Source organism: Mustelus asterias, chromosome 6, assembly GCF_964213995.1.
Source record: "Mustelus asterias chromosome 6, sMusAst1.hap1.1, whole genome shotgun sequence".
NCBI classification, from domain to species: Eukaryota; Metazoa; Chordata; class Chondrichthyes; order Carcharhiniformes; family Triakidae; genus Mustelus; species Mustelus asterias.
The window spans coordinates 44765282-44787348 of record NC_135806.1 but is presented as its reverse complement, the minus strand read 5'-3'; the positions used below and the strand labels follow the sequence as shown (position 1 = coordinate 44787348).

General features: G+C 41.4%; 1 protein-coding gene across 7 annotated transcripts in view; it reads right to left on the bottom strand.

The window, feature by feature from the left end:
* dennd4c (DENN/MADD domain containing 4C) overlaps positions 1-22067 on the bottom strand; it is a 209926-nt gene that overhangs the window by 5098 nt on the left and 182761 nt on the right. For all 7 annotated transcript variants that reach the window (XM_078214260.1, XM_078214262.1, XM_078214259.1 and 4 more), the window contains 8 exons: positions 19892-20001; positions 18086-18261; positions 17396-17569; positions 11794-11974; positions 8904-9155; positions 2182-2299; positions 1132-1285; positions 775-839 (listed from right to left, as the gene is read on the bottom strand). In XM_078214260.1, the coding sequence (XP_078070386.1) occupies positions 775-839; positions 1132-1285; positions 2182-2299; positions 8904-9155; positions 11794-11974; positions 17396-17569; positions 18086-18261; positions 19892-20001 (1230 nt within the window). The remainder of the gene's footprint in view (positions 1-774; positions 840-1131; positions 1286-2181; positions 2300-8903; positions 9156-11793; positions 11975-17395; positions 17570-18085; positions 18262-19891; positions 20002-22067) is intronic.

Genomic DNA, 22067 nt, shown 5'->3' with positions numbered 1-22067 from the left:
GGAGTTATGCCCTGGCCAATTCTTTATTCCTCAATCAACCACAGAAACGAATCTGGTCATCATATTGCTGTTTGGGGAGCTTTTATTTCCTAAGTTACAAACAGCATATTTCCAAATAACTTCACTGGCTGTAAAGTGCTTTGGCACATCCTGTGGTTATGTAAGAGATGATATAATAACATCTCTATCTTTCATTATCATTCAGCACAGATCAACATTGCTTCTAGTGCTGGATACCAATGGTGAGTTATTCAGCAGGCAAGGATACTTTCAAAAGAGGCCTGCCCTGTGACTGGAGTTGAGAAAATTGCCTTCTCCGTTTCAATCTTAGATATGCAGATTTCAGTTTACTTTATATTTTGATAAGAACCTGAGCAGGTCAGAAAAGTATTTTCCATGGTACGCACCCTAGTCTGTAACCACTAGCCGTTTCAAATGTTCTGTGGACATTTTCAATACTTAGTCAAGGAGCAGCAATTCAGTGTGTTTCAGGTGTTAACAAAGAAACTCGTACACAAGTTTTAGAACAGTCTAAAGGTACAGTACATGCCACTGTTACAGCACATGCCACTGTTACAGCACATAGCATCAGTTAAAACATTGCACGAATCAGAAATGACATCTGCAACTGTACATTAGGATTGCCTTAATTGTAAAATTTAATTTCTGAAAGTATAAAACTATGCAGGCAAGGGAACCACTTTCAGAAGGCCGAAAACTGCAACAAGTCTGAAAGATTTCCTGCAATTAATCATGGAATCCAGCCTTACTTACCAATATCAATATTCTCTCTCCCAAGGGCCACCAGGGAAAGAAAGAGAATTTCCCTGTACATACTCCTGTGGAGAAAGAAAATAATTCTAATGACTATCCAGCTACTAATGAAACAAAATTTGTCAAGCTTTACAGACTAAAATCATTAACATACAGTATTAAAAACTGAGGCAATGGCTGTTTTCAGCAGGTTTTCCACAGGCATTAAAATCTTCAAATACAACAACAGCATTGAGATGCACCTAGACCTGCAGTTATTGATGAAGATTAGATATGTTTAAAAAAGAACAGGTTTATGGCAGAGACTATTTTTTTCAGTATTTACATATTGAAGAAGAGTTCTCATCAGTATCTGACCTTTGTCGCTTAATTTCAAGATGTTTCCTGGACTCCTTCAGGAGTAGGCATATAGGTCCAAATACATCATTGGTCTGGATACTTCTCACAATTATATGCAGGGGACTCTTCTCTACCTGACTATCTGGAGTTAATCCACCAACCACATCTTTGTCTGTGAATAAAGATTAAGTTGACATTTTAGAATTTTGATGACAAATTTATTTTGCTGTTTTGTGCTCATGCTGTGCAAATCTACAAGAAAAATTACCAATGCATGCTGCTTTGACAGGGTTGGTGCACAAAATTTGACCGAGAAACAACTTTTTAAAATGTCCATCTTTGCCTTTTCAGAAAGGGTTAAATGCATAGAGTTGGAAGCAGAGCCAAATAATCAAGTGTTAATCAGAGCAATACAATGGATACTCTATTTAATTTGTCAGAGATCCAAACTCTCACTAAATTATACAACTGGATAAAGCAGACATTCTACACTTTAATGTTACTTGTCAAACAATTTTACTCTATATGAAACTATTATGGTCAGGTTCGATCAACAAGCTGCACTGGTCTTTTGTTAAATCAAAACCCATGACAGCTTTCTTCAAGTACAGTTTTTCAATCAATTTAAGCTTTGTACATTTAAATTATTTTATGCAGAAACTACTGATCTAAACAGTATTTTTTTGAGATGTATTTCCTTTGCTTACTGAACATGTTCCCATTTGCTGTGATCCAACTCTCACCCACTTATTTGTACATTCAAGTTTGGAGTTTTGATCCAAGCAGCAATAATCAAAATGGATTTGGTCAAGGTGAACTTGGATTACAAATGCACTTACTGCTCCTGGGCTTTATTGGTCAGCACAGCTGGTAGCAATTAGAAATGAGTGACCTGTACATCAGTATTTATTCTCAATTATCTTGTTTTGTTGGGGTTGGAAGAACTATATCCACTGGTGCTGCATTTTGCTATTAGGCAAGCTACAAATCTACAAATTAAATTATAACAAGGATATCAAGTGAATGCAAAAGAAAAGCTATCTTGCACAGACCATCTCAGTCACTTACTCCTGTTTCGCCAACGTATATATAGGGGATCACCAGGTTCTTGATGAAGATTAATGTTATCCCAAAGGAGCTGGATGTAAACTAGTTTGCTGTCCAGTGAAAGACTTGACTGAGACATCTAGGAGGGAAAAATACATGATTTGGGAAAAACTTTACACATGTTTAAAAATGCACAAATAAATGGAAAAACTGTTGAGGAAAAATAGCTGCTCCTAATCAGTTTAGAAAATTTTGATAAAACGTATACGACCCATGAAACTACATAATCCATGAGCAATCAAATCATACAGGCTCCTTCATAGTTTTAGATTGCTACATAAACTATTCACATTTCAAGAATAGAATGACGAAATATAAAGGACACTAATGCTGCACAGATGTAGGTAGTAACAACCCTGAGGAACAGTTTTCATTACAGAACTAATGAACATATGTCTGGTTGCAGATAATACTTGGATTGTGGTGTAAGCGCTGATTACTAAGCTAAGTGTTTGTCGTCGGTTGCAGAAGTTGACAGTCACATTTCATTTTTTGTTAGGAAACAGATAGCCCAGCAGTTGTCTTTCCTCCTCTTTCAGTTCATTACCCCAATTCCCTGCCAAAAAAAAACTGTGCTCATCTGAGAGATGTTATTACAAGAGAAATCAGCAAGCACTTCTAGGTCAGGAAAAGCACTGTCAAATACAGGATAAAACATTATCTATTCTTCCACAATGGGCCTCGGCCCAAAACACTGCAAAGCAGGATTGTTTTTTCATTTCCCTTTCAAATTCATGGATTCGGAGCAAGGCTGTCAAATTAGGAACAGTTTTGTGCTATATGACTATGCCCACTATATGGAGACGAGAGCCTTGTAACTACAGAAAACTTTCATCCCATCAATATGAGCTAACAACTTGCCCTATCCAGTGTAAGATAAGTATGGGAGTTACAATACACTGTCACAGGGCATACACATCATTACATACATTGCTTCTTATATCATTTTAGCAAGTATTCCATGCTGATCTTTTCCAGGACAAATTTTGTGCCTGTTCAAAATGAAATAACTGTCAATGATAATAACTGCTGATGAATGCATGATTCAACTAATTATATGTACTTTGGCAGTGATATAATGGAAGTCAACAGCACTAAAATATTTTTGCAGCAAGAAAAAATGTTATTCCATGCTTTCAAACATTCACAAAATGTCATCTATTTTTATCCTTTGAGCAATCAAAGATATTCCTCTAACTCCTTTTGTTATACAAAATACACTGATTTGTTTTCTTAACTACAAAAATGAAAACCAGAAGCACAATTTTCTGGAAAAGTTGCACTGCCCAAAACCACACAGTATATTGCTGACTACAGGCACACCAGAGATGCCATGCTAATCATTAGCCTTACATAATTACCACTTTTCATATACAATCAAGATGGAAAGGATACTCGTGGCATCCATCACTTTTTAAAAATCCTCAAATGATTCCCTTTACAAAAAAAAAGGAAAAGCCCGGGAACTACAGGCCAGTTAGCCTCACATCTGTGGTGGGTAAATTGTTGGAAGCTATTTTGAGAGACAGGATCTACAGGCATTTAGAGATGCAAGGACTGATTAGGAACAGTCAGCATGGCTTTGAGAGTGGAAAATCATGTCTCACAAATTGAATTGAGTTTTTTGAAGGGGTAACCAAGAAGGTAGATGAGGGCAGTGCAGTTGATGTCTACATGGACTTTAGCAAAGCCTTTGACAAGGTACCACATGATAGGTTGTTGCATAATGTTAAATCTCACAGGATCCAGGGTGAGGTATCTAAATGGATACAAAATTGGCTTCTTGACAGAAGCCAGAGCGTAGTTGTACAAAGTTGTTTGTCAAACTGGAGGCCAGTGACCAGCGGTGTGCCTCAGGGATCAGTGCTGGGCCCACTGTTATTTGTCATTTATATTAATGATTTGGATGAGAATATAGGGGGCATGGTTAGTAAATTTGCAGATGACACCAAGATTGGTGGCATGGTGGACAGTGAGGAAGGTTATCTCCAATTGCAGCAGGATCTTGATCAATTGGGTCTGTGGGCCGATGAATGGCAGATGGAGTTTAATTTAGACAAATGCGAGATAATGCATTTTGGTAGATTGAACCAGGGCAGGACTTACTCAGTTAATGGTAGGGCGTTGGGAAGAGTTACAGAACAACGAGATCTGGGGGTGCATGTTCATAGCTCCTTGAAAGTGGAGTCACAGGTGGACAGAGTGTTGAAGACGACATTCGGCATGCTTAGTTTCATCGGTCAGAACATTGAATACAGGAGTTGGGACATCTTGTTGAAGTTGTACAAGACATTAGTAAGGCCACACTTGGAATACTGTGTGCAATTCTGGTCACCCTATTATAGAAAGGATATTATTAAACTAGAAAGAGTGCAGAAAAGATTTACTAGGATGCTACCGGGACTTGATGGATTGAGTTATGAGGAGAGGCTGGATAGACTGGGACTTTTTTCTCTGCAGCGTAGGAGACTGAGGGGTGACCTTATAGAGATCTATAAAATAATGGGGGGCATAGACAAGGTAGATAGTCAATATCTTTTCCCAAAGGTAGGGGAGTCTAAAACTAGAGGGCATAGGTTTAAGGTGAGGGGGAAGAGATACAAAAGTGTCCAGAGGGGCAATTTTTTCACACACAGGATGGTGAGTGTCTGGAACAAGCTGCCAGAGGTAGTAGTAGAGGCGGGTACAATTTTATCTTTTAAAAAGCATTTAGATAATTACGTGGGTACGATGGGTATAGAGGGATATGGGCCAAATGCGGGCAATTGGGATTAGTTTAGGGGTTTTAAAAACAAAAGGGCGGCATGGGCAAGTTGGGCCAAAGGGCCTGTTTCCATGCTGTAAACCTCTATGACTCTATAACAGGAAAAGTAGCAGCCGCTAGATATAGCAAGAGATCTAAGGCTGTTTATCACCTCAAACTAACATTTTGAGAACAGAACTGCAGAATCTGGACAGAAAATCGTGTGACAAGAATTGGTAAAAGTTGTCACAGGATGTTGAGATGTGTAAAGAAATTAGACATTGAGAGAAAAGAACAAATACTCCCCAAACAAAGAATTTACTGTACTATTTGTAACTATGGGCCTGTTGGATCTGACTGCATCTACTGTGGCTCTCTGTGCTAATATATTTCAAAGTTGAAAAACTGGTTGCGAAATTAAGATTCCAGCTCAACCTGAAAAAGTGATGAAGATTTCTGAAAAGCGTTGACAATAGTGGAAAGACTTAAGTTATTGTGCTTCAACCACAAGCTCCACTCCCCTGCCACGGACTCTATCATTCACTTCAAAACATTCAGAAACAAAACAGAATGAGTAAAAATAACTCCAATTGGAAGTGCGAGAATAGAAGGAACCATTAGGTGAATAACCAGCTCTGCTGTAAATTCTAAGACAAAATACAAACATTGCTCCAAGCTGCACTAGATCAGTCAGAAAAAGAGTGTAGAAAACTGCGGAGGCTGAACTTTGTTCAAAGCAAGACTGACCATATCTATGGTATATAATCTTCTTACATCTGTTCAAGCAACTTTTGTAAGCATAGCAGTGGGATGCAATACTAAAGTTTAAGCCATCTCAGAGGAATGCAACAGTAAACTCAGAATCGCTCTTGTACGGCATGGATACATGTTACAGTGGCACACAAGAGTTTCCTCGTACAGAGAACACGACTCTGCATTTAACTGTGCTATAACTGATATGGATGTCCAAAATGTTTGTCACATTCCCTTAAATGAAAAAGTTTGAAAATTAATGTTCATGGATAGTCCTTACAGTAGCTTGTAAATAAACACAGATTTAAGGACACTTTTAAAATCTGTTTATTCATGTTCCACAAAGACAGACCTAGTGCCATTAGGAGTAAGTTTCGCATCAAGGTCCAAATGCCTGAGTGTACCATAGAGCCCGATACAAAGTTTAAATATTCCAATTAATTTTCAAATGCTAACTGATAATGCTATAGAAATTTTGAATTTATCTACCAAAGAGTGTTAAGAACATTCACGTCCAAACTTATAAATCCATGAAATGCAATCATCACAAACCAGTGTCTAAGAAATGCAAGTACGAATAGAACCAAGCTGCCTGGGCTTTGTGGCCATAAATTGGGGACCACAAAACCAGTTGTATATTCTGAAGAATGGGAATTAAAATCACATTCAAAATGTATTCGGAGATAAAGCATCATTGGTTCTCTCTCAGGATTATTGCAATGTCCTATTTGACATGGACACTGTCAAACTGAAGAAAACATTACTGGTCTTCAATTGCATTTTCAGACTGAGTCATTCACATTTAAAATTTCCATATTCAAGGAATTTGAATAATTAGAAGTGACCTATCAAAGTAGTGAACAGTCCATCCAACTCATTCAAAACATTCGATAGCACTATCTTTCATTACACTACTGTACCATAATGCTACAAGGATTAATCGTAATAGCCCTTTTACTAAACAGATTTGCAGTGCATATACACAAGTGAGTACTTTTTTTCAAATGAGGTAACAACTAAAGATCTATATTCGATTTGGTATAACTAGAAGCAGGAGTAGGCCACCTGGTCCCTCGAGCCTGCTCCGTCATTCAATATCATGGCTGATCTTTTCGTGGACTCAGCTCCACTTACCTGCTCACTCACCATAATCTTTAATTCCTTTGCTGTTCAAAAATTTATCTATCCTTGCCTTAAAAACATTCAGTGAGGTAGCCTCAACTGCTTCACTGGGCAGGGAATTCCACAGATTCACAACCCTTTGTGTGAAGAAGTTCCTCCTCAATTCAGTCCTAAATCTGCTTCCCCTTATTTTGAGGCTATGCCCCCTAGTTCTAGATTCACCCGCCAGTGGAAACAACTTCCCTGCTTCTATCTTATCTATTCCCTTCATAATCTTATATATTTCTATAAGATCTCCCCTTTTTCTTTTGAATTCCAATGAGTATCGCCCCAGTCTACTCAGTCTCTCCTCATAAGCCAAGCCTCTCAACTCCGGAATCAACCTAATGAATCTCCTCTGCACCCCACTCCAGTGCCAGTATATCCTTTCTCAAGTAAAGAGACCAAAACTGTACACAGTACTCCAGGTGTGGCCTCATCAGCACCTTATACAGCTGCAACATAACCTCGCTGTTTTCAAACTCCATCCCTCTAGCAATAAAGGACAAAATTCCATTTGCCTTCTTAATTACCTGCTGCACCTGCAAACCAACTCCTTGAGATTCCTGCACAAGGACACCCAGGTCCCTCTGCACAGCAGCATGCTGCAATTTTTTTACTATTTAAATAATAGTCCATTTTGCTGTTATTCCTACCAAAATGGATGACCTCACATTTACCAACATTGTACTCCATCTACCGGACTCTCGACCACTCACTTAGACTATCTATATCCCTTTGCAGACTTTCAGCATCCTCTGCAAACTTTGCTCTCCCACCCATCTTAGTCATCTGCGAATTTTGACACACTACACTTGGTCCCCAACTCCAAATTAACTACGTAAATCGTAAACAATTGCAGTCCCAACACTGATCCCTGAGGCACACCACTAGTCATGGATTGCCAACCAGAAAAACACCCATTTACCCCCACTCTTGGTTTTCTGTTAGTTAACCAATTCTCCAACCATGCTAATACATTACCCATAACACCGTGCACCTTTATCTTATGCAGCAGCCTTTGCTGCGATACCTTGTCAAATACCTTCTGGAAATCCAGATACACCACATCCACAGGTTCCCCATTGTCCACTGTACATGTAATGTTCTCAAAGAATTCCACCAAATTAGTCAAACATGACCTTCCCTTCATGAACCCATGCTGCGTCTTACCAATGGGACAACTTATATCTAAATATCTCACTATTTCTTCCTTGATGATAGATTCAAGCATTTTCCCTACTACAGAAGTTAAGCTAACCGGCCTATAGTTACCCGCATTTTGTCTCCCTCCTTTTTTTAACAGTGACGTCACATTTGCTGTTTTCCAATCTGCGGGAACCACCCCCCCAGAGTCCAGCGAATTTTGGTAAATTACCACTAGTGCATTTGCTATTTCTCCTGCCATCTCTTTTAGTACCCGATGCATTCCACAGGACCAGGAGACTTGTCTACCTTTAGCCCCATTAACTTGCCCAACACTACCTCTTTCGTGATGATGATAGTTTCTAGGTTCTCACCTGCCATAGCCTTCCTGTCATCAATTTTTGGCATGTTATTTGTGTCTTCTACTGTGAAGACTGACACAAAATACCTGTTCAATGCCTCAGCCATTTTCTCATTTCCAGTTATTACCTCCCCCTTCTCATCCTCTAAAGGACCAATGTTTACTTTAGCCACTCTTTTTCGTTTTACATATTTGTAGAAACTTTTGCTATCTGTTTTTATATTCTGAGCTAGTTTACTCTCATAATCCATCTTTATAGCTTTTTTCGTGGCTTTCTGCTGACCTTTAAAGATTTCCCAATCCTCTAGGTTCCCACTAATCTTTGCCACTTTGTATGCATTTTCTTTCAATTTGATACCCTCCTTTATTTCCTTAGATATCCATGGCTGATTATCTCTTTTTCTACAGTCCTTCCTTATCACTGGTATATACCAGTATGCTCATAATTGTGCCCAGTCAAGGTATAATGAACTTGAATATTAACTTTTCAAATAAAACGGCCATTAATATCCTACATACCTGCATTCCTTTATTGCAATGCTCGGATGTCAGGATGAGACCTGGCAGGTTGCTTGGCAAATCGAGTCTCCTGAAATACCAAACAAGGTTCCAAAAAATAATTGGATGCTGGTTGATAAACTTGGAGCTGTGAATCACTTGATCTCCCTCATTCTCCAGAAGGGACTCCAACTCCTTACGCAGCACTAAAGGACTCAGATATGGTACAGACACAGGTTTTGGATTAGGTCTGTTTTTAAGACCCACAGAATCCTGTTGAACAAATAAAAAACCATGTACGGTGAATTCATATATTCATTTAAAACGTTAATCATAAATTAAACATAAATCACTTTCAGGAGGGAACAAACAGAAACCAGTCTCATGGATCCTCAAAATAAGTTGCGTCATCCTGAGGGAAGGGGAGAGGAAGTAGAAATGGCTTGAAGGTGATAGAGCATTAAAATCAAGTCAAGCTTGGCAGAGGACCTGATGAAGCAATGTAAACTTGTCAAGTCACAGCACATTCAAAACTCGACAGCCAGGACACTAACTTGCATCAAGTCCCTTTCACCTATCACCCTTGGGTCCACTGACCTAGCAAAACCTGCATTTCAAAATTCTCATCCTTGTTTGCAAATCCCTCCTTATCCCTCCCCACCTCCTCCAGTCCTATAATCCTCAGAGAATTCTGTGTTCCTCCAACTGCGTCTTCTTAAGCATCCCTCACTTTGCTCATATCACCACTGGTAGCTGTGCCTTCTGCTGTCTCGGCGCCAAGTCCTTGAATACCCTCCCTGAACGTCTATCTCTCACCTTCCTCAAAATCAATCTTTGATCCAGCTCTTGGCCATCCATTTCACAGTCTCTTTGCCTCAAGTGTCAATTTTGGTTTGATTATGTTCTTTGTGGATTATTGCTACTTAAAATTTATAAAGTTGTTACTGATTATCTAGCCAGCCTGACTCATTAATGGGATTTGAGGGGGATAACTAGGCACTCAGATTCTTCTCCCGTGGCTCCAGAATAGCCCAATTTTCAATGTTGTAACAAAAAGAATGGTATTGTCTACCCAAGTACCATTGAAGAAAGCTTACCAGTGCAGGTATGCTGTGCAATTTCAGCTGGTTGCTGCACACATGGGAGGTCCCATCTAAATCTGGGCTATTAACAACCTGTACCTAATCAGTCGACTTCAGTCAAGTGGCATTTATCCAAAAGGAGAGTGTAAGCTCTGCATCATGTATCTTTTGGAGGCTCAATCAGTGATGGGTTTCTGCACATGGCAGACATCTGATTGATCAAGTCACTCAGAACAGAACAAATCTAAATTACAGAATCATTCCATTTCCAGACTAATACTTAAGGCAGGAATAAAGAGAAACATGAAAATTTGTCCTCCAAAATCTGCCTTATGTCACTGTCTAATCAAGCAAGTTAAGATGGTACACAAGAAATTAACATTGCTATTTTTAATTTAAAAGGGCATCGTGAATTTTTATCTGAACATAGCTCAAACTCTGGCACAAAATGCTTTCACTTTTACGCAAGTAATTTGGAAACATTGGGGGATTACCAACATAAGAATTATAGGACATAGACAATATTGGCGAGACCATGTTATCTGTGTCAACTGCTTAAATGTGCAGTGGGCACATCTTAAACTAAGTGGCTGGCTATACCACATCCGATGGCATGAACAATCACTTAAGTGAAACTCCGAGATTCACATGAAGGACAGAGTTACTTTTCTCAAGGATATTAAGTTTCTTTCACTCAAAATTTTACAATTCTCCGTGATGGATTTGAACTCAACAGCTGCACGAAAGTTGCATTTTACACAGTGCTTTACACAAACACCAGGTACCTCAAAGTTGTTTACAGATATGAAGTACTTTTTGAACTGAAGTCATTTTTGTTATATACGAAAGGCAGCAGCGACAATACACTCAGTAATCTCCCACAAACAGCAGTGTGGTAATAGCCAGAAAATCTGTTTGAAATGTTGATTGAGAGATAACTATTGGCTAGGATACCAGTGATAATTTCCTTGCAATGCACCATGAGATCTTTCAATGCCACCTGAACAAGAGGTTTAATAGCTCATCCAAAAGATGGCAGTTGTAGTAGCAATGCAGTGCTCCCTCAGTATTGCAAGGTCAGTGTCAGCCTTGATTTTTGTGCAACCATATTCAACAAGATCTTTAGACTTGAGCCAATTTTTCTAACTTTAACAGAAATAAAGAGAAAGCTCTGGTGCTTGAATGCCACAGAATTGTGCCAGCTGACTCACATTAAACAAATGCGGAACATTTAGCTGGTGAGGACCTGAACTGTATAGCTAGGAACAACAGGGAAACAAATGACGTTTAGAAATCACCCAGGTGACATGCTAAAAAAATTGATTTTATATTGTACATAAAAAGCAGATAGTTTGAGGAGAGGGAAATGTTTTGGCTCAAACCAATTTTTGTTGATCTTAACCTCATCTTTCTTCCTTCGCATCACATTCAGTTTCTTCAGGACTACTTGGCCTCCTTTCGTAACCTTGTTTGCTACTTTTGTGTGCAAAATAGTTCAGCTGTAACCTCCTAAATATTAAATCATGTCTTTCAGTTTGAATATCTTTGATCAGTGTGGACAAGTTGTCAATCAACTCCATCGATTTTCCAGGAAGAAAAGAATTCATATATCGGCAGAATTAATTTGGTGGACTTGGCTTCTTACAAAAAATGAAATCAAGTTTCTATTGATATCCAAATGATCCATCAGCTGTGCTGCACTCCTAATTAAATACTTTCAAAATGGAAATTATTTCAGGACAAATTTGTGGCAGTGCTAAATCCAAAAAGTGACTTTTCCAGGCAAACTTTCCATTATGTCAAATCATTTGGCTGCATCAACTACTTACCACACTTTCCTGCAAACTATTTGGGAGGCTGGTTGTTGAAATGCCATGTGTAGGCCGCTGAGACACATCCAGGTTTTGCAACGGACCACCTACACTGTAACTTCGGATCAAAGATGCTGTCCGTTTAGGAGGTTCATGATTCCCATCGTCAAGCACTTCCTTGGAGTCTTTTGGGAAAGCACTAGTCCAAAGAGAAAAAAGTGCCATTTTTGAAATAATAGTATCACAGAATTGTGCAGCACACAAGGCACTCATTCGCTCCTCAAGTCTGTACTGGCTCTTTTGAAAAAGTAATCCAATTAGTGCTCCTTCCCTATTTCCTCATGTACCTGCAATTTCTTTCTTCCCTCAAATATTAATCTAATTCTCTTTTGAAAGCAACTATTAAACCTACTTTCATCACTGGATAAAGAGAAAAAAGGGACACTTATGGCAGGCATCAAGGACTCAAAACAGCAGAAGCCCTAGAGTATAGAATGTGCAAGAGGGAACTTAAAAAGGAAATTGGGAAAGCAAAAAGGAGACATGAAAGGATATTGACAGTTAAAAAAGGAAAACTATAAGTTTTTTTTACAAGTACATTAAGGGCAAAAAGGTAACTAGGGAAAGAGTAGAGTCCATTAAGGACCACAGTGGTAATTTGTGTGGGGAGCCGGAGGATGTAGGTAGGGTTCTGAATCAATACTTTGTGTCGGTGTTCACTAATAGAGGCATGACGTGGGTATAGAAAGCAGAAGGACTGATACAAATAAAGTTAACATAGACAAAGGGAAGGTTCTGAGTAGCTTGGCAGGCTTAAAAGTAGATAAATCTCCAGGGACGGATGGAACATATCCCAGGCTGTTAAGGCATGGGAAGAACTAGTAGTGCTGGCAAAATTTTTCACTTCCTCGCTGGCTACCTGAGGGGTGCTGGAGGACCAGTATGGCACTATTATTCAAGGAGAGAGGAAAGGATAAACCAGCAAACTACAGGCCAGTCAGTCTACCCTACGCGGTGGGGAAATTGGAAGCAATTTCAAGAAACAGAATTAATCTGGAATCAGAGAGGCAGGGATTAATCAAGAACAGTCAGTATGGTTTTGTTAAGGAAAGGTCATGTCTGACCAACTAGATATAATTTTCGAAGGGGTGACTAGGTGTGTAGACGAGGAGAATGCATTTGATTTAGTCTTCTTGGACTTCAGCAAGGTTTTGACAAGGTCCCACATAGGAGATTGAGTGAAGGTAAGAGTCCATGGGATCCAAGGAAATTTGATAAATTGGATCCAGAATTGGCTGACTGGCAGGAAGCAGAGGATGATGGTCGAGGGGTATTTTTCGGACTTGAAGACTGTGTCCAGTGGGGTCTGCACAGTAAGAAGTCTCTCAACACCAGGTTAAAGTCCAACAGGTTTATTTGGCAGCACAAGCTTTGAGTCTTGCTCCTTCTTCAGGTGAGTGAAGAATTGTGTTCACAACAGGGCAAATTACAAAATAATGGTTGGAATGCGAGTCTTTACAGGTAATCAAGTCTTAAAAGGTACAATGTGAGTGGAGAGAGGGCCAAGCGCAGGTTAAAGAGGTATGTATTGACTCCAGCCAAGACAGTTAATGAGATTTTGCAAGCCCAGGCAAGTCGTGTGGGTTACAGATAGTGTGACATGAACCCAAGATCCTGATTGAGGCCGTCCTCATGTGGGCGGAACTTGGCTATCAGTTTCTGCTCAGCGATTCTGCATTGTCGTGAAGGCCGCCTTGGAAAACGCTTACCCAAAGATCAGAGGCTGAATGCTCGTGACTGCTGAAGTGTTCCCCGACTGGAAGGGAACACTCCTGCCTGATGATCGTCGAGCGGTGTTCATTCTCCTGTTGTCGTAGCATCTGCATGGTCTCCCCAGTGTACCATGCCTCGGGACATCCGTTCCTGCAGCGTATCAGATAGGCGACGTTGGTCGAGTCGCAAGAGTATGTACCGTGTACCTGGTGGATGGTATTCTCACATGAGATGATGGCATCCATGTCGATGATCTGGCACGTCCTGCAGAGGTTGCTGTGGCAGGGTTGTGCGGTGTCGTGGTCACTGTTCTCCTGAAGGCTGGGTAGTTTGCTTTGGGCAATGGTCTGTTTCAGGTTGTGCGGTTGTTTGAAGGCAAGAAGTGGGAATGTGGGGATGGCCTTGGCATGATGTTCGTCTTCATCAATGACATGTTGAAGGCTCTGGAGAAGATGTCGTAGCTTCTCCGCTCTGGGGAAGTACTGGACGACGAAGGGGACTCTGTCCGCCGTGCCTCGTGTTTGTCTTCTGAGGTCGGTGCGGTTTTTCACTGTGGCACGTCGGAACTGTCGATTGATGAGTCGAGCGCCATATCCTGTTCTTATGAGGGTGTCTGTTGCGATCCTCCTCATCTGAGCAGATCCTGTGTATACGGAGGGCTTGTCCGTAAGGGATGGCTACTTTAACGCGTTTAGGGTGGAAGCTGGTGAAGTGGAGCATCATGAGGTTATCTGTGTGCTTGCAGTACAGTGAGGTGCTGAAGTGACTATTCTTGATGGAGATGCATGCGTCCAAGAATGCAATCGATTCCGGAGAGTAGTCCATGGTGAGTCTGATGGTGGGATGGAACTTGTTGATGTCATCATATAGTTGTTTCAGTGATTGTTCACCACGAGTCCAAAGGAAGAAAATGTCATCGATGTATCTAGTGTATAGCGTCGGTTGAAGGTGCGGTGGAGGTCTTGTTCGAACCTGTGCATTAAGATGTTGGCATATTGAGGTGTGAATTTGGTCCCCATGGCTGTTCGTGTGTCTGGAAGAACTGGTTGTTGAAGGGTCCCATTGCCTGAAACGATGGGACGGCCGCGCTCTCAAGACTAACCGCAACATTGTCATCAAACCAGCAGACAAAGGAGGCCACTGTCACACTGAACAGAACGGATTACTGCAAAGAAGTGTACCGACAACTGAACAACAAGAAACACTACAGATAGTTACCCGCAGATCTGAGCAAAGAACACACCCGCCAACTCAACAGACTGATCAAGACCTTAGATCCGGACCTTCAGAGTACCCTCCAAACTCTAATCCCATCTACTCCCCGCGTTGGAGATCTCTACTGCCTCCCGAAGATACACAAGGCCAACACACCCAGCCGTCCCATTGTATCAGGCAATGGGACCCTGTGTGAGAACCTCTCCGGCTACGTTGAGGGCATCCTGAAACCAATTGTACAAAGAACCCCCAGCTTCTGTTGCAACATTACGGGCTTCCTACAGAAACTCAGCACACATGGTGCAGTTGAACCAGGAGCACTCCTCGTCACAATGGATGTCTCGGCACTCTACACCAGCATCCCCCACGACAACGGCATTGCTGCAACTGCCTCAGTACTCAACACCGACAACTGCCAATCTCCAGATGCAATTCTACAACTCATCCGCTTCATCCTGGACCGCAACCTCTTCACCTTCAACAACCAGTTCTTCATCCAGACACATGGAACAGCCATGGGGACCAAATTCACACCTCAATATGCCAACATCTTTATGCACAGGTTCGAACAAGACCTCTTCACCGCACAGGACCTTCAACCGATGCTATACACTAGATACATTGATGACATTTTCTTCCTTTGGACTCATGGCGAACAATCATCGAAACAACTATATGATGACATCAACAAGTTCCATCCCACCATCAGACTCACCATGGACTACTCTCCGGAATAGATTGCATTCTTGGACACACGCATCTCCATCAAGGACGGTCATTTCAGGACTCCACCATACCGCAAGCCCACAGATAACCTCACAATGCTCCACTTCCCCAGCTTCCACCCTAAACGCGTTAAAGAAGTCATCCCGTACAGACAAGCCCTCCGTATACACAGGATCTGCTCAGATGAGGAGGATCGCAACAGACACTGACAGACGCCCTCATAAAAACAGGATGTGACGCTCGACTCATCGATCGACAGTTCCGACGCACCACAGTGAAAAACCGCACCGACCTCCTCAGAAGACAAACATCGGACACGGCGGACGGAGTCCCCTTCGTCGTCCAGTACTTCCCCAGAGCAGAGAAGTTACATCATCATCTCTGGAGCCTTCAGCATGTCATCAATGAAGACGAACATCTCGCCAAGGCCATCCCCACACCTTGCCTTCAAACAACTGCACAACCTCAAACAGACCATTGCCCGCAGCAAACTACCCAGCCTTCAGGAGAACAGTGACCACGACACCACACAACCCTGCCACAGCAACCTCTGCAAGATGTGCCGGATCATTGACACGGATGCCATCATCTCGCATGAGAACACCATCCACCAGGTACACGGTACATACTCTTGCGACCAGGCCAACATTGTCTACCTGATACACTGCAGGAAAGGATGTCCCGAGGCATGGTACACTGGGGAGACCATGCAGACGCTGCGACAACGGATGAATGAACACCGCTCGACAATCACCAGGCAGGAGTGTTCCTTTCCAGTCGGGGAACACTTCAGCAGTCACGGGCATTCAGCCTCCGATCTTCGGGTAAGCGTTGTCCAAGGTGGCCTTCACGACACATTACAACACAGAATCGCTGAGCAGAAACTGATAGCCAAGTTCCGCACGAGGACGGCCTCCATCGGGATCTTGGGTTCATGTCACACTATCTGTAACTCCTACAGCTTGCAAAATCTCATTAACTGTCCTGGCTGGAGACAATACACACCTCTTTAGTCTGTGCTTGGCCCTCTCTCCACTCACATTATCTGTACCTTTAAGACCTGATTACCTGTAAGACTTGCATTCCAACCATTATCTTGTAAATCGAGTTTGTGTCTGTAAATGCCCTGTTTGTGAACACAACTCCTCACTCACCTGAAGGAGCGAGACTCCGAAAGCTTGTGCTGCCAAATAAACCTGTTGGACTTTAATCTGGTGTTGTGAGACTTCTTACCATGCTTACCTCAGTCCAACGCCGGCATCTCCACATCCAGTGGGGTCCCACAGGGATATGTTGGGGCCCTTGCTGTTTGTGGTCTATATAACTGATTTAGACTTGAATGTTGGAGGGTTGATTAGTAAGTTTGCAGATGAGACAAAAATTGGTAGGGTGCTAAATAATGAAGATAGCCTGAGATTACAGGAGGATTATAAATGTGATGTCAGATGGGCTGATCAGTGGCAAACGGAATTCCCTCCACCCAAGTGTGAGGTGATGCACTTAGGCAGGACAAAGAAGACAAGTAATACATGATGAACAGCAGGACCCTGGGAAGCAGGGAGGATCAGAGACCTTGGTGTGTATGTACATTGATCCCTTAAAGTAGCAGGACAGGTGGATAAAGTGGTTAAGAAGGCATAATGTATATTTGCCTTTATTAACCGAGGCACTAAGTTTAAGAGCAGGGAGGTTATGCTGGAACTATTTAAAACATTGGTTAGGCCACAGCTATAGAGGTCATAGAGTATTGTGTGCAGTTCTGGAATCCAACAGTCTGTGAGAGAAGAGTTGTTTGGGAATAGTATGTGACAAAGGAAATAAATAAATGCTGGCAAACAAAACATGGTTAGACAAAGAAACTAACAAGAATGGAATAAGGGTCATTTATAGATGACAGAAATATTACCGTTTATCTTCAGAAGTTGACTCTTCTTGAGTTACTGTGGGAACTGGTGAATCCAAGTTTAATGGATTTGTTGTGGCAGGGGCACATTCAGTTTTCTGCATGACACGGTCAGCTGCTGTGCTTACATTATTGCTGTGCAAACTGTCGCCAGACACACTGGACTTCAAGAAAAAACTGAAAAACAAACTTCAATTCAGGTACTGATCATATTAGTACGGACAGAAAGTTTTGTAATTTTATGGCAAAAAGCAAATCTGCATAACTACAATTTCAAGATTAAGCAACTTCATCGCGAGTCAATATTAATTTTGCTACAACACTGTTCATTCATTTAATCAGTTAACAGGAAAGCCTAATAAGGCTTTTAGTAGGTAGAAAGAATGCACAATGCATTTATATGTAATATTTATCTTAACACAAAGGAAAACAGTGGCACTTCCAATGAGATCACTCAACTTTACCAATTTCTTCGATATATTTTCAGAAGCATAGCAAACACCTGGTACTGACTGAGAAAGGAGGAAGAATGTACAAAGTAGATGCTAGGATGCATCCACCCAACTCTCCACCATTCCTCAACTGCACCCTTTCCCAAAGGCTCACAAAGAAAATGTTATTCTCAAAAAAAAAAGTAGCACCAAACATGGAATTTTATAAACTAGGGCAGAAGAAATCTAAATAATTCAGTACCTTCCAGCATCCCGTAGGTCCTTAAACTCAATGTTTAGAACTGGTAAAAAAGTATTTTTACAAAATGGACAAGTGGTGTTAAGATTTGAATCATCTGCACTCCAGCCGGACATAATCTCCTCATCATAAATTAAAGCTTCACAAACACGACACTGAGAACAGCTGGACATCAATACCTTTGGATGGAAAAGTACAATAGAACACATTAATCAAATACCTCCATCTATTTGATAATTCTCAATCAAATAAATGACAAATACAACAAGGTGTATGAACTGGCCATAATCAAACAATTATGCAGTAATATTACGAAATATGACACACCCAAGGGATGCAGCATTTAAAAAGCCCCATGGAAGCAAAAACTACTGAATTAACTTAAAACAATTAAAGCTAATGCTTTCAAACACCATAAACAGTCAACATTACTATAACTGGTTGGCAAGACAGGAATGGCACAGAAGACCTTTGATAACTGCTAGAGATTTCCTTTGTGCTCAAATTACCACAAAATCACTTGAAGTTACTGTCATATAAAATTACTCTTGGGTATAATTTCCATTGCAACATTCTTAGAAGTGCAATAGCAAAACAAAAAATGATAGCCTGTGAACTCAGCATCGAAAATGGCATCCACACAAAAAAAATTAATCTGACAATCCAGGTGTGAAAGAATGAACTGTCTTCATGGATATTCTGGATGTTACAAATAATGGATCTCAGTATAAGGGGCATAGTTTCAAAACAGGAACTTGATGTTAAAATTCTCAGTAAACTGGAGTTGCATCATTTATTTTTTCCTTCTTTTCCTCACTGTGCCTGACATTGGCAGTCAAAGAAGTGCTTCCAATGCAGCAATGTAAAACAATTAAAAAGCCACAAGTATTGTCTGGATATAATTCGCCACTCATTTTATTTATTTTTTTATTATTAGTGTCACAAATAGGCTTACATTAACACTGCAATGAAGTTATTGTGAAAATCTCCTAGTCGCCACATTCCAATGCCTGTTGGGGTATACTTAGGGAGAATTTAGCATGGTCAATGCACCTAACCAGCACGTCTTTCGAACTGTGGGAGGAAACTGGAGCACCTGGAGGAAACCCACGCAGACACGGGGAGAACGTGCAGACTCCGCAGAGTGATCCAAGCCAGGAATTGAACCTGGGCCCCTTGGCGCTGTGAGGCAGTAGTGCTAACCACTGTGTCACCGTCCTATTTACAGGAAGATGCCAGGTTTTGGTGAAATGAGTAGCAATTGATCTTGTGTGCCCACCTCTACGATAGCTTTTTTTTACTTCAGCGTAGAACGTTGAAGTCTGCAAGATAATTTCACAAAGCTGTTGCAATATAAAAGACCTCAGATCAAATTAATAGAAATTCACAACACTTTAAAAAATAAAGTGGTAGTTGTTGCTAATGTGTCTACTGATTGCACAATATTTGCTCCCTCTGCATGATTAGCAACCAAATATTATGTCGATCAACCCCAAACATGCGATCGATCAACTCCAAAATCAAAGACAGCTTGATTCAATTGGGAGCAGTCTCCCTTTTCAGTCAATGCTTGGGGATTAAAGTACAAAAAATAAAGACACAAAAGGCTGGAACTTCAGTACAGTACTAAAGGAATAATACACTGTTGCAGACGCTATTTTTCAAATGGGACATTAAATCCTGCCTATTCAATTAGGTGCAAATATGAGTTTCCACATAATACTTCAAGACTTGGCTTCAACCTTTCAGTTTATATAGTTTAGAATTCATCCCCATGTCTTTTGCAAGCAAAATGTATAATTTTCTTACCTCCATTGCACAATTCTGGAAAATACTTGATGTACTGGCACACTGGGAGGATCCTCGATCTGACTTCTCAGGTTCAACATCCTTTCCTACTTGAGATGAATGTGCAGCACCTAGTTAAGCGTAATAAGAAGATACATTATAAAAAGCATGAGCATGGAGCAACTATGTGCAAATGCAACAAGTCTGCACAATATCCAGGCTTGGGCTGACAAGTGCCAGGCAGTGACCATCTTCAACAAGAGAGAATCTAATCATCACCTCTTGACGTTCAATGACATTAACAATGTTGAATCCCCAAAATCAACATCCTGGGGGGGGGTTACCATTGATCATAAACTGAACTGGATCAGCATTATAAATGTGGCTACAAAAGCGGGTCAGAGGCTAGGAATCATACAGTGTGTAGCTCACCTCCTGACTCCCCAAAGTCTATCCATCATCTATAAAGTACAAATCAGGTGTGTGATGGAATACTCTCCACTTGCCTGGATCATTGCTGCTCCAACAACTCTCGAGGCTTGATACTATTCAGGACAAAGCCCATTTGATTGGCATCCTATCCACCAACATTCACTGTCTCCACTATTGATGCATAGTGGCAGCAGTGAGCACTATCTACAAAATGCACTGCAGGAACTCAAAGCTCCTTAGAAGGCAACTTCCAAATCCATGACCATTACCATTTAGAAAGACTAGGGCAGCAGACACATGGGAACACCACAACCTGGAAGCTCCCCTCCAAGCCACTCACCATCCTGACTTAGAAATATACGATTGCTCCTTCACTGTCACTGGGTCAAAACACTGAAACTCCCTCCCTTACAGCGCTGTGGGTGTACCTACTCCACATGGATTGCGGTTGTTCAAGAAGGCAGCTCACCACCTTCTCAAGGGCAATGAAAGATGGGCAATAAATGCTGGCCTCACCAGCAACATCCACTTCCCATGAATGAATAAAAAAACCAATGAAAGCTTACACATGCTACTACGTGGGGGAAAGTTAAGTTTAATAGAAGGCTACCCCCATATATGCAAAAGTATTTACACACATGAATGATTAGAGACTAGCTTGAACAGTACATTATTATAGCCCAAATTTCAGAGTTCTTAAACGATGTCCCCTAGTTCTAGTCTCCCCCGCTAGTGAAAACATCTTCCTGCTGTAAATTCCCATCAGGATCTTATGTTTCAATAAGACCACCTCTCATTCTTCTGAACTCCACTGGGGAAAGGCTCATCCTTTCTCCACAAGATAAGCCCTTCATCTCAGGTATTAGTGTGTGAACCTTCTCTGTTTCTAACAAATATACCCTTTTTCAAATGAGCCCAAAACAGTACATAGGAGTCCTGATGTCGCCTCATTGTGTTTGCTGTTGGCCTCTTGGGGTTTGTGGAAGAACTTCCGCAGCCTAAATCACCTGATGAATTCCTCTGTGTCCGCTGCAAGACTGATGGGGTCCATTTTGGTGGTGGGGCAGAAATTGAGCCCTCGGCTGAGAACTTCGATTTCGTTTGGCGAACACAATGAGACAGCCAATGAACCGGAACAGTCGACCGAGAGATCCACGGTGCAGCAACCGAAGAGGAAAAAGTCACCTCACATACTCCCCACGTTGGAGATCTCTGCTGCCTCCCGAAGATACACCCGAAGAATTGCATCTGGAGATTGTCGCCTCACCAATGCCTCACCAATGCCCTGTACAGCTGCAGCAAAACTTAGCTACTTTTATATTCCATCCCCCTTGCAATAAATGCCAACATTCCACTTGCAATAAATGCCAACATTCCACTTGCCTTTGTAATCACTTGCTGTACCTGCGTACTAACTTATTGTGGCTCATGTACCAGGACACCCAGAACCTTCTGTACCAAGTTGGTTTACAGTTTGGGAACTGGCCCTTTGGCCCAACTTGTCCATGCTGCCCCCATTTTTTAAAACCACAAAGCTGGTCCCAATTGCCCAGGTTTGGCCCATATCCCTCTATACCCATCTTACCCATGTAACTGTCGAAACACTTTTTAAAACACAAAATTGTAACCGCCTCTACCACCACCTCTGGCACTCAGACACTCACCACCCTCTGTGAAAAAAGTGCCCCTCTGGACCCTTCTGTATCTCTCTCCCCCCTCACCTTAAACCTATGCCCTCTAGTTTTAAACTTCCCTACCTTTGGGA